Raw genomic sequence first — 14,196 nt, 5'->3', positions numbered from 1 at the left:
CGTGGTCGCTGCTGTCAGTCAGCCCTCGTCAGGCTTCCCGAGTCTGAAAATAACAACGCCATGCGATGATCGTTAAAGATGAAAGCTCACGTCTTCATCAGTGTTGAGTTTTAGAGAAGGTTTCAGGGGTCGAAGGTCAAAATTTGGGCTTTGGACCACAAACGCCAACATCATCCTCCCCTGTTTTGATTCCTCCCCTCTGCTTCCTGGATTGAAAACAAGCAATAAAACCAAACCAGGGCTGTTTGTAAATTCACCTCGTGTTTATTTCATGGCATGAATACCGTCTTTATCGTTTTTCTCTGAAAGGGAAAACACAAAGCTGCTGCCGTGTGGTGGAGTTCACAACAAACAGGAAAATGAACCCAGGAGGAGGTTTTATGAGTCAAAAGAGAAAAACAGAAAAAACAACAAAGCTTTCAGGGCAAAAACAGCTGCAGGCAGAGAAAATAACTGAGGGTCTGATTAGAGGAAGCTTTGTGCAGATGTGTGTTCTCCAAATGTGTCTGAAAGCTAAATGCAGCATCTCCACATTTAGATTCAGTTGGATTTGTTGGTCATGGACACAAAACTGGTTTTGTCTGCTTTGGTGTTTTCACTACAGAAGGTCCTCAACTTACCTGGTTCTCAACTTTACGACACCAATAAATATATATATACAGTGGGGAAAACAAGTATTGAATGGGTCAAATTTTTTCTCATCCCATTTATTTCTAAAGCTGCAATTCAAACGAAATTTCTCCCAGACATTGGTATTAACTCAAATAATCCACACATGAAAAGAAATCACAACGTTCAGGTCCATAAATAATGATTATGGTGAAATAAGTACGATAACACAGGAAAAAAGTATTGAACACACCATGGAAAGGCTGTATACTTTGGCAAGGAAATGCACCACACCACCTGAAATCTGTCAGTAATTATTACTTGAACTTCCAATTAGTGCAAACCAACATCAGCTGGGCTAGAGCAAACTGATGGTCCTATAAAAAAGGTGTTTTTTTCACCAAGCAGTTAAATAGCACACACCTCATGATGGGTAAAGGCAAAGACTTGGAGGCAGCAGGTACAATTGTTACAGAGAAAACAATAGGCAATGCACTCCACCACCATGGCCTCTATGGACGTTCAGCCTGCAAGACTCCATTCCCCAAGAAAAGGCATGTTGAAGCTGGTTTAAAGTTTGCTAAACAGCATCTTGACAAGCCTGTAGAATACTGGGAGAATGTTGTCTGGTTTAATTATCTGTACTGTTTCCCATGAATATGACGTATAATACATATATGCGGATAGTTGTTTACAGATTTAGGGGGTATTTAGGGTGGGAATCTGACTTAGCGTAATTTTGTAGGAACAGAACTCGAGGACTGTATGTATTTTTGCTTCTGAGTGGCCCTCGTTTATCAAACGTGCGTACACCGGAAAAATGTGTGTACGCTCCTTTCCACGCACAGATCGGCATTTATCAATCTGAACGTGGGCGTCAGGTATGCTCAAATCCCACGCCAGGTCAGAGTTTGTGTACGCAAGTTTCATGTCAGTGGAGAGCGGGGTGCGGCGAGGAAGATCCGTCTGCGGAGGAAAATTATTAGATCATATGAGGGTAAAACATTTTTAGACAGAAAAACAGATGTTTTTAGATTAATATTAAGATTGTTGAATTAGATTTATTTTAAAAAAAATGAAAATAGAGATGCTGTTAACAGTTTTTAATTCACTCCCATGCCCTTGATAAAGTCTCTGCAGAGAACATTCAGACGACGCTGGATCAAACTTTTAGCCTGGATTTTTTTAAGGAAGCTGTTTGATTACAGGATTCACTGTGAAGGTGATTATTTCACTCCTCATAATATGATCATATAAATATGAACTGTGTGTGAAAAAGTGACTATTTCATAACAAAGGACATTTATTAACATGAGATCACAACTTATGTGCTCGTCTCGTGGTATGAATAATCATAAACTCTGGTCTACCCGTGCGTAATTGATCGACTCTCTTCAGCTCCACTCCCTCCTCAGTCTGTGACAGGTTCAGGTTCGGGTTCAGGTTGGAGTCTGCAGCTTCTCTCAGAGCTCAAACACATCTTTAAAAGACAACTTTACAAGTTTCTGGACCTGAACAGAAACATTTAATAATACTGTGGCTTCTAACAGTCAGACATCACTGCCAAACAACACGGCGTCACTTCCTCTCGACCTCTGTTGCTACAGCGTTGTCGATTAACAGCATGGAGAAGTTTCCTTTTCCCCCTAATGTGTCCCTCTTTGTCGTAAAGTCCGTGGCTTCGGCCAGCTGAACCTTGAATATTTAGGGCCCTGTTTTGTAAATTACGATTGTTTTCAGCCGCCACATTTATCAACAGCTGATCAGGCGTACGGCGTGATTGGCCCTGGTACGCACGCTTCATAAATCACCGTAGGATTGTTTTTACACCCATATGTGTTATGTGAGGGCCAGTGTGTCCAGAGATCCTACATGTACCCATGGCCGCATTGTTTACATATGAGATATGCTGTTAGCAGCCTGTAGCGTGTTGATGCTAACTAGTGCTAGACCCAATGTTCACTGTGAGCTGAGGAGAATTCATCATTCAATTCAATTCAATCAACTTTTGTTTCTTTGCATGATGCAAAATTATGACTTATGAGTTTATTTTCCAAAGTTAATTCTGTCTGTTTCTATTTTCACAATCATGTTTCTTTTTTTTTCTTCTTTTGCAAACTGCACAGTTCTTTGACATCCTTTTCGGTGTGCTGATTTGATATTTTAATTTTTAATTTTATTTAACTTATGTGTATATTTTTCTTTTTTTTCTGTACCAAGCTCCTTATATTTATTTTTTTTTTTTTTCTTTTGCAAATTGCACAGTTCTTTGACATTCTTTTCGGTGCGCTGATTTAATATTTTCATTTTTAATTTTATTTAACTCATGTGTATATTTTTCTTTTTTTTTCTGTACAAAGCTCCTTATAATTATTATTTTTTATTTTTTACAACTTGAGCTCTATTTTTCTTATTTTGTAAATATTAGGTATGTTCGTGAGAATTGTACAGAGAGAGTGTGTTAGCTGGAGTCAAATTCCTTCGATTCTTGATTCTGATTCTGAATTTTCTTTGAGATTTTGAGTGACTGGCTCCAAAACCTGACGAACAGAGAAGAAGAGAGGAAACATCCCTTCTTTAAATCCTCTCCTCTCAGAGGAAGCAGCTGACGCGGGTGATAGACAGATAACCACAGGAACAAACGCTCAGCGCGTCAAACCGTCAACATCTTCCTCCAACACACACACACGCTGATAAACTCGACTACAGCGCGGGTCACAGGGTCACGTTTACTGAGGGACAGGAACTAATTGGCATGTTCCCGGGGACGGCGAGAGCGGAGGGTGCAAACGCAGCCCCTCGACCCCTGACTCCCACAGCCAGACGCAGGGCGAGGAGGCGACGGGGAGGAGAGCCTCCATCTACCTGTTGGCGTGCGGCTCAGTCAGGAGGACTGAGAGAAGCCAGAGGTGTGATGTGCAGGATAATAAGGAGGAGAGACTGTGTGAAGTGCTCACACACACACACACACACACACACACACACACACAGGCGCAGACAGAAGGTGGAAGCTGTGTCGTGTCTGTTTGTGTGAGCAGCAGCCGACTGTTCACACTAAAAGCACATTTCATCGGCCTGTCGGCGAGCTCCTGCCGCTCCGCCGTCTCTCCTGACACACACAGCTGATCTGATTCATCAGTCCTGCCTCTTTGTTGGCTTCTCTCACAGTGTGTGTGTGTGTGTGTGTGTGTGTGTGTGTGTGTGTGTGTGTGTGTGTGTGTGTGTGTGTGTGTGGAGCAATCCTCCTTTTAGAGCTGCTGTATTTCTCTGCTTTTCCGTTCTCTGTCATCATCGTCTTAATCTTTCCTCTGAATCGCCTCAAACCTCCTCTGCTTCGTTGAATATGAGCTGAGGAGAAACTGAGCTGCTGAGGAGGTGACATTTGGCGCTGTGACATATACTGTATGCTCCTCTCTGTATACTGTCTCTCTATTGATTCTGCGCTCCTGTTTCTCCTCCCCTCCTCCCTCCTCACCCTCTGTCACTCAGCTGTTTTCGGACTGAACTATAGGTTTTTTAAAAGGCAGTATAGCGCCATGGCAACAGCGCGCCTGTAACCTAGTCAACTGCCGTCTCCCCCGTCTGTCTCCTTTCTTCAGTTCTGAAGGATCTCTGTCGGATAAACGCACCGACATTATGGTGGAGAAGGTCTCAAAGTGCTTATAGTCTGAGGAAATAACTCGGAGGTCACCTCTGCTTCACCTGAGTCAGGTGGGAGCCCACCAGCTCAGGGCTGACACTAATACCAACACCTGATCACTGGGGTTTGTCGCCTTAGTGCACAGAAGCTCTGTTGTTGTGAAACTGGTTTTGGATCCATTTTTCCATCCATTCCTTCTCTGTTCTTACCTCACCTCAATTACCTGTACATAATGACTCATTAAAGGCTCCATATCCTGCTCCTTCTCTGCAGTTTAATCTGGATCATTTATGTCTTCATGAAATGGTAGTAACATGTTTTAATAAATCAAGCACAGCAGCATTGTTTCCAGGCTCTCATAGCCCCTCTGTTCAGAACGCTCTGATTTAGTGGGCGTGGCCTTCATATGTAAATGAGCCACCGCTGATACCGCCCTGCTCTTCCACGTCACTGAGAGCGGCGCCACGAGCTCCAAGTGCACAATGTTTAGAAAACAGAGGAGCTCGTTTACCTTAACATTACAGGCTAAAACAACAGGCTAACTGCAGCTAAAGTTAGCATCCTGAAGCTAACACAGAGACAGGGGGGACACTGAGGAAAAGCTCTTCCATCTGCTCCACAGCACACAGCATTTAAAATACTCACATTTCCAGGGTCCCAGGTTTGTTGGAGGATGGTTGGTAATGCGCCTGGATTCAGGACCAGTCTATTGGCTAGCCCTCTGTTGGACTGTCCAAAGTTGGAAAAGCAGTCGGCCGTGAAGTGACTAGCACACACATGCTCAGTTTTACTGAGTGTAGCTGGAACATTTCCTTGATAAATGAACTCTAGACACTTAGTCTGTCTTCTTCTGAGATGGGAAGCTTGAGCATGGAGCTATGTGGCTGTTTACAGCCAAAAACAGAGCAGTGATGGCTCTTCAACTTTGGCATTCTCCTCCCGAGGAGAGGAGTGGGCGGGGAGGGGGTTTGGGGGTATCTGCTCCGGTGGACCAATCAGGTCAGACTTGCTCCTGATTGGTCAAAAAAGGGAATCGCTAATGTCGGCAAATTTCCAAAATCCAAACAGCTCGTTTAAGGTCAGGATTTTTTATTCACGAGCACTACTAAGTACAGGTTTGGTCATGACTGTGCTAATAAATAACTTTCCTCTTAGTGTTGTGTCCGTAAAAAGTTGACTTGAACAAAGAAAACTTGTTCCCGTGTGCGTGAGACTCCAGACCAGAAGGTGGCGCTGCAGTCACATTAAAACAGATCCTCCTTGCAGCATCTTGAAGCTCAGGTGAACCTTCTTTTTTCAGTATTGTTGCTCATGTATTTAGGGTCCAGAGTAGTTTCCAAAAATGTGAAATTAGCCAACCCAGCCCTTTATATGTGTCTGCTAACACTCAGTTTGACGCTCTGCTCAGAATCTGCTCAACGTGTGACATCACACGTTGAGCAGATCTTTACCTGAAGCGGAGACGGACTAAATGCAGATCTGGTTGAATTCAACTGATACAGGTCAGATCTCAGGAGGTCAAATGCTTTTTTTAAATACTGATCAACTTCTCAATTTTAAAAGTTTATCACTAACAATCACACTTTAGTCGTACATGCAAATAAAAAATCTGAAGCTCTCATTTCACACATTTCTTTAAATTACCGTAACTCTCCTACCAGTTGGGCTAACGAAAAACTCAAACAACTCGTTGAAGAAGCAAAAAACAGCTTATCAAGGATATCCACAGTGTCATTGTACTGCAGAGGACTGTATATGCAACAACGCTCCAATCACAGGCAGGAAATGATGCAAGCTGCTTTCATTACCGTAACTCTTCTACTATTCAGGCAAGAGAAAAATTCCAACGGTTCCTGGAGGAGAAGAAGATGAACTGACACAAAGTGCATTTTTTTTTATTGTGATGTTTCATTTAGATCCACAGTGGTGTCGTTTTTCATCACAGCTGTAGGAAGCAGGAAGAGACTGCAGCAGCTCAGCTACGGTGGCTGAAAGGGAACAAACTGTACATGTTCATAAACCGTGTTCTGCCTTATTTAATTATTGCTCCACCATCATTTCATTCGGAGCAGTGTTTAATCATCCAGTTTGTGTTTGCCTGTTGCAGTGGGGTAAAAATAACCCCGAACCAGAAGCACTTCCTGTTTGAATGAGCAGAAAGTGGTGAATTTTCCTCCCTCCAAACAGGTTTTTTCACAATGCAGTTATGAAATGGGGTAATTAGTGTGTTGAAAACACAGCTTTAGGGCATGGATAGCTCATATTTACGAGCCAACACTCACACACACACACACGCTAACTCAGAGGCGCTCATGCAGCGCAGAGATGAATTTCAGCGTGAATCGAGCTGATCCGTCAGTCAACGCGCTGCTCAGATTTTAGAGTTGACAAGCGCAGTTAGTCACGGCTGTGGTTTAATCATCAGATAAAATTAAAAGTGAATCATTTTTGCGCTCTCCGTGTTCTGTGTAGTGGTCGGTGGGCTCTCAGCTGTCACTCCCCGCAGCCTCGGCTGGACGGTGAAAGAAAAACAGATGATTTCACTGATTAATCATCTCCACCTCACTCACAGAGAGCCAAAGATAAAAACACAGACGACGAAAGGAACGATCTCGAGGTTTTGTTGCAGAGTCATGTGTTGAATTAAAAACTGGAGTTTGTTTAATGTCTTTATTTTTCTCTCTTGTCTCTTTTCTCCAGACTGCGAGCCAGACGAAGTGTCAGACTGGTCCTTCGATGAAAACTGTCTCTTCTGCTGCTTAAGACGTGAAAAAGTTAAGGTAGGACGAGAGTGTTGTTAATTTCCTCTGTTTTCCTCCTGAGTTATACAAACACACTGCAGGTAAAAGTGTACGACACTGAGTCCGATGCTCATTTGGAGTCTGCTCAACTTGTGACATCACAGATTGAGTCTCTCCAATCTCAGGTTTTCATGTTGGAGGTTATTTAATTTTGTTAAAGGTCTCATATTCAGCAACTTTTCAACAAGTTCAAACAGGTCTCAGAGGTCCCAGGACAGTCAGTTTAAAGTGTTTTTCCTTAAAATCAGTTATTTCCTGGACTTCATCCCCTCTCCTGAGTGCTCCTGACAACAAGCTGTTTCTGTGGGCGGAGCTCTAAATGATAATGAGCTGCCCTGTCCACGCCTCCTTCACAACTTCTTTGGATGAGCGTGTGGCTTTCGCTCCGGTACCATGCTGCAGTGTTTACACAGAGAGCGTAGATATGGCTCATAGAAGCGCCGTGGTTCAGTCAGACCAGTTTGATCCAGAGTCTGACCCAGAAGGAGAGGCGCCTGAAGAAATCCAAACTCTACGGCTGCAGCAGGACGTTTCTGAGTGGTTAGTAACTACTGCAGTTACCATCAGGTAAATAAAGCTAACGTTAGCAGCTTGGTGCTAACCAGAGTTATACGAGCAGAAAGAACTGTGTTCAGCCTGGACTGTTAGTTTTTCCACACAGTACCATGAGGGACGTCTATCAACAAACTAAACTGCAGCAGTAACACACACATTAGAGGTGACTGTGGTCTTAGCCTCCATAATAACAGCTGAGAGCGCGTTAGCTACCCTGTAGCACAACATTAGCTCCACCGGGGGCTACCGCGACAAGTAGTCACATCCATCCAAACAAAAGATAACATTATGTATATAAAGCTAGCTTCAGGTGAAATATGTGTCCATATATCTTCTCTTTAATGTCTCTGATATTATTTACTCATGTGTGTTAACGTAGTGTAAGGAAACTAAGTTACAAACCCTAACTTACGTTAGCTGCCATGCTAAAACCACATTCTTCCAGTGGCGTTTTCTCCCGGAGGCCAAGGGAAGCCATGCTTCCTCTCTCTTTTTAGACTGTAGCTGTGATTTAATGAAAATATTCCTTTTTAACAGTTTCGATATTTCTTCTGTGTTTTGTCACCGTCATCTCTTCCTTATTCCTCTCCTCTAGTTATTGAGCATTTTACAATGTGTAAAACAGCGCCCTCGTAAATGTTCTGTGGCGAATGCGTGGTGAAAATATGATACTGCACACTGTTGTCCGCAAGGAAGCCAAGCTGAGTTGGCGTCCCTTGGTGAAAAAAAACAAAAATGATTAACCAATCAGATGAGGCCGTGGTCATGACACTGCTCATCTGTGATTGACCAAGACTGTGCCAAGGGAAGCCACCCCGTCTTTGGCCTCAAACCAATCAAATCACAGTATCGTCATCCTCGAGCCACTGAATGAAATCAGGGAGGTTAGCACATTAGCAGTGTGCATGAAGCGGCCGGTTGTGTGTTTAAGTGGGCGGTTGAATTAATTAATACGATGTTTAAGCTAAGTCAAGAGGACAATGTACGCGTGTGAATGAGTGAGTGAGGGTGGGAGAGCTAAAGGGCGTGTGTCGGTGTTCAAAGTAAGTAAAACGAGCGCTCTCTGGGCACTCTAACAGGTCCGTTAAATGAAATAGCGATACAAACTGCAATATAGCCTTTTATGTACCCCACTCCCTAAAAAAAAATACAGATAACAGGCTTTGTCTCACTTGGCTTCCTCAAAAAAAATCTCCACGCCACGCCACTGCATTCATCAGGCTATGGCTCTAGGTAGAGCAGTTGGACAGTTGGTACTGATCCATGCTTCAGCTTCAGGTTCTTGGTGAATCCTGCTTTGTTCTGGCCCGCGTTGAGAAAGCAGTTCAAAGTGAAATGGTGAGCACACACATACAACATTTTAGGAGTTGTTGTGGGAGCATCTCCATCACAAATAAAATGAATCCACTGAGTCTTCAAAACCTCATGTGATGGAGTTAAACAAAGACTTCTGTGCTCGTTTGTGCAGCCAACAACAGAGCAACCGCCGTGCTTTGCTCGTACCTTCACCATGTTTATTTTATCGAAGCAGCCGAGCAGCTAAGGTGAAAAACGCGCTGCACAGAAGGGGCAGGACAAGAGGCGGGCCTGGAGGAGTTACTTTTTTAGGATCATGACGTCATGCAGGGCAGATCTCAACTCTGCGAGTGTAAGAAACACATGTCCTGAAAGCAAACTTTGTCTGGAGCAAACAAGAGAAGGAGACGATGGAGTTTTCACATATCAGGGTGTTTGTAGACAGGCTGGGGACGCTGTTACTGTTACAAAAAGGGAATTTTGCATAATATGGGACCTTTAAGTCTCTTTTAGTATCAAAAACGACAAAGAAAACATGGCGTTAAAAATACTTGCAGACATTTTCCAGCAGGAAGAAAAAAGGAGAATGTGTAGAGTAACGTCTGACCTCAGAGCAAGCTTCAGGTACTAAATAAACTCAAAACGTGCAGTAACCACTTACAGACACCAGATGTCTCACTTCTTTTATCAAAATGTAACAGACTCACTTGAACAAAGAAAATTTGTTTTGATCTGATCTCCATTTAATAGGCCTTATGCACGAGCTAGCATGATGTATATCCGGTTAAAAACTGGGTGGTATGTAAACTTCCAGTCACCGTAGAGCCCCGTGCTACTGAATAATATTAAATCATTTTCATCGAATCATCCAAAACGGTGCATTTTCGTCGTTGCTGTGTGGTTAATATTAATAATTATGTTCATGTTTTTAATTGTGGCCTGATTTCTGACGCGCTAAAGGAGATTTTCAAGACGGGACGATAGCTCTTAACACGCTGAACGGACTGAAAATGAATCTCTTGTGAGAAAGTTATGAACATTTGTTTGTGTGTTCAGTGATGAAAGTTGATATTCTGCTGGAAAAAGTTTTATCGATTTATGCTAACCACTAGTATTAATAGAATATCTAATGTATGTTAGCATCAAGCTAGTGCCAAGTGCTCTGTACAGTTTTTGATAGATCAAGAGCTATGTAACATGTTGAATGGGTTAAAAATGACTCTCTTGTGAAAGACTATTTCACTTGTTTTTGTGTTTATTGATGAAAGTTGCTATTTTGCTGGAAAAACAAGGTTTTATTGATGTTTGCTACATGCTAGCATACATCTTGTAAGACGTTTTTTTTTTTTTTTTATCAGTGGGCTCTCGGGGAGATCTCTTGTAGCCCTGAGTACAAACATGAAGTCAGAGGTAAATACAGATGATTAAACTGACTAAAGCGTGACTGACCTGAAGCTCTCAACTTTAAACATAGAAGTAAGTTTTCCAGCTCAGGCTAGCTACTGTTAGCAAATTAGCTGCAAAGCTCCAAACAAATAAAAACATTTTAAAGCCTTTATACGACTTGCTATATGGTGTTGTTCTAGACCAGGGCTCTGCAACCTTTACATCTTTAGGAGCCATTTTTCCTCAGCTCACCTGGAATAAAGTCGTTCAGGAGCCACAGAATCTACTTTATCTCCACAATAAAAACTAAGTCCATGAAACTGTATACATAGTTTAAATCTAGTGAATAATTATCTAAACTAATATTGTTATGAATTGTTCATTATTAATACTACAAAATATATAACGTTTTTTTTTATTTTGCAAATATTCAAAAGTTTTTGAATTATAAAAAATATGCATGTATCAAAGAAAAGCTTTAAAAATTCAGACGCTTTTGAAATCTTCAAAAAATTAAAAATATATGTTAAAAAAGTATTTTTAAAAATTTTAAAAGTTGGAAAAATAAAGAAATTTTAATAAATTTGCAAACTAGAATTTCTTTTAAAAGATCCTCAAAAAAAAAGAATTTATTACATTTTCAAAATTAAAAAAAAAGTTATTTGTATTTGATCAAATGAATTGATATTGCCCGACTCATCATTTTTTTGTTTGCTGATGTCTTGCCACATATCAATCATGTATATTAAGCCAGAATTACACAGAATTGAAATCTGTATATATGTAATAAAACCCAAATTTTAACACATAGTTATAATAAGTGTCAGTGTCTTTAATCATCAATACCCTCTGTAAGAAAAATAAAAATTCTTTATTTTAATAATATTTTTTAAAGCTACAAGGAGCCACTGCAAAGGTTGAAGACCCTTGTTCTAGATACCTGTGTGATTTTCTGTAAATCATTAACAGAAACTGTGCATAAAGACTATTCCAAAAAAAACCACACACCTCGCTAAAATAAATGTACGACAGTGTGCGGAGACTCCAGGCCACAAGGTGGCGAGGGAGTCCAATAAAAACAGATAATGGCATCTTTAACTCGGCTACAACAACAAACCGATATCATGAGCAGAGCCGGACCAGGAATCAACAGGTTTGAGGTTTTACAGCCCAACATGAACCAGGAGAGGATCATCACTGAGGTAGTTAGGGTCGAGGTTCGTCCAGCTGCATGGTGGTTAGCTTCATTAGCTTCATTAGCTTCATTCACAGAACATTCAGACTGAACACAGTGAGGACGTTTGATCCAGGATGTAAGAACGACAAATCAAAGTGTTAAAAGAGGGGACTCATTCTTTCATTTTCTTCTGTGGCGCTAATTTACCAAAACTGAGAAGAGCTTACTACACTTTTTTTTTTTAACCCAGATCAAGAAAAGGAACCTTCCTCGTTTTTGTCCACCATCTTTTTTGCCCTTGTTGTCTCCTCCTCCTCCTCCTCCTCCACCTCCTCCTGCTGCTGCTGCAGTCTTGTTATTTGTGTTGTTTAACCATCGCGGTCTTGACCCCAATTTAGCTGGAGAAAAGAAAGAAAGACATAATGATGGAGGTTTGTGTGCATGGATGTGCTCACATGTAGGAGGAGGAGGAGGAAGAGGAGGAGGAGGAGGATGGTGACATGGATGTAAATTAGCGAACCCTCGCTTTAAGAGTTTCTCATCAGCTAAAAAGTGATGAGGGCAGAATAATAATGGGTTTAAGGGACTCACTGTGACTTCATGGGGCTGGTGTGTACGGTGTGTGTGTCCACGCACGGAGACAACGTCCGGTCCAGAGGGAGGAGAATTTATTATCAGAACACAGAAAGACAGGAAGCAGATATTAAACACGCTTTTAGGGACTTTTTGCGCCTCTTATTATTTTTGGGATGCGCCTAAAGAGAAAAGGAGGCAGGGAAGGAAGTGAGGAAGGGAGGAGGTGGGGGGTGTCCTTCCTTCAGCCGTTGCTTGTTTTTCAACTTGACCCCGCTCCGACCTCAGAGGTCAGCCATCTGTCTCCTAAAAACATCCTTACGCTGCCGCCGCCCCCTCACTCAACCCCCCATCTGTCTCTGCGCTCATGCTAATAAAGCTAACACTAGCACAGCTCAGTAATTGGAGAAAGGATTCCAACCAATCAAACAAAAAAAGAATCCAAATCAATCAGCTGAGTGAAATCGATGGGACACAGCCGACGGAGAGCGCGGCGAATCTCTGCAGCAGGATTGTCTGACTGGTCAATAATTATGTCAGCGTGCAAATTATAATAAGACTAAATTTGTAGCAGGCTTAATTATATTCCTCTTCTCCCTCAACAATTTTCATCTTTTATTCATCCTTTAGGGCTTGAAAGCTCTCTGCGTCTCCCTGTTATTACCCTCTGCTTGTTTGTGAAATGCCAGAGGAGCTCCAGTGGGCGGGAACCATTGATTCATTGATCTGAAGCCGCGCAAACCGCCAGCACATCCAGCCAGCTGGGGGGGGGGTAAAATAAAGGGAGCGGGCGGAATAGTGAAAGCCTCAAAACCAGGCTCTCATCTCCGTTTGTTGCTTCATCTCTCCTCTTACACACACACACACACACACACACACACACACACACACACACACACACACACACACGCACACTCTGAAAGTCCCTGTTTAGCGCTGTAAAAACAATAGCAGCACGCTCATTACAACAAACACCGGCGCTGGTGGTAATCCCCTCTCATTCAGAGCCTGAATCCACGTTCCCACTCAGCCCGAGCTCCTTTCATAATAATCTCTAATTGGCAGACCGGAGTCTTCGTCAGGTTCAGCGGCTCGGACGGTCTGAGAGAGGCGATTGATTGGCTGTCAGCTCAAGAAAGGCCCTCCTCTGGCCACTCAGCGTAGAGACTGTCTTCAAGTCTGAGCGAGCTTCTTAAAGTTGGGTCAAATAAAATGAAACGCGTGGAATCAGTGGAATCATCACCCAAACTGCAGGGGGCGGTGAATCTCAAATGTGCGTCTGTACCACAGTACTAAATAAGAGAAGAAGAAGTTTTATTGGTATTAACTCAAATAATCCACACATGAAAAGAAATCACAACGTTCAGGTCCATAGATAATGATTATGGTGAATTAAGTACGATAACACAGGAAAAAAGTATTGAACACACCATGGAAAGGCTGAATACTTTGGACAGGAAATGCACCATACCACCTGAAATCTGTCAGTAATTATTACTTGAACTTCCAATTAGTGCAAACCAACATCAGCTGGGCTAGAGCAAATTGATGGTCCTATAAAAAAAGGTGTTTTTTTCACCAAGCAGTTAAATACCATACACCTCATGATGGGTAAAGGCAAAGACTTGGAGGCAGCAGGTACAATTGTTACAGAGAAAACAATAGGCATTGCACTCCACCACCATGGCATCTATGGACGTTCAGCCCGCAAGACTCCATTCCTCAAGAAAAGGCATGTTGAAGCTGGTTTAAAGTTTGCTAAACAGCATCTTGACAAGCCTGTAGAATACTGGGAGAATGTTGTCTGGTCAGATGAGACCAAAACTGAACTTTTGGGCTGTCATACTACAGACCATGTTTGGAGGAGAAATGGCTCTGCACATCAGCCAAAAAACACTACACCAACAGTGAAGTTTGGAGGTGAAGCATCATGGCATGGGGTTGTTTCTCATCTCATGGTGTTGGCAAACTTCATCTAACTGACGGAGCAATGAATGGAGTCATGTATGGGGAAATTCTTGATCTGAATCTGCTGCCATCCACCAGGATGATGAAGATGAGACGTGGCTGGACCTTCCAGCAGGACAACCATCCAAAGCACACGGCAAAGTTGACTCTCAAATGGTTTCAGAAAAAGAAAATCAATCTGTTAGAATGGC

The 14,196-nt window shown here is 42.4% G+C and overlaps 1 protein-coding gene across 1 annotated transcript in view; it reads left to right on the top strand.

The window, feature by feature from the left end:
- Positions 1-14,196, top strand: part of lcor (ligand dependent nuclear receptor corepressor) — a 123,338-nt gene that overhangs the window by 73,263 nt on the left and 35,879 nt on the right. The window contains exon 3 of the mRNA XM_074686017.1: positions 6,950-7,029. Within this exon, the coding sequence (XP_074542118.1) occupies positions 6,950-7,029 (80 nt within the window). The remainder of the gene's footprint in view (positions 1-6,949; positions 7,030-14,196) is intronic.

The sequence above is a fragment of the Halichoeres trimaculatus genome, unplaced genomic scaffold (genome assembly GCF_033239565.1).
Source record: "Halichoeres trimaculatus isolate MK-OKI-2021-1 unplaced genomic scaffold, fHalTri1.1 fHalTri1_scaffold_2, whole genome shotgun sequence".
NCBI lineage: Eukaryota > Metazoa > Chordata > Actinopteri > Labriformes > Labridae > Halichoeres > Halichoeres trimaculatus.
Note: the sequence above shows the minus strand (reverse complement) of the source record. Positions and strands in the feature narration are given on the sequence as shown.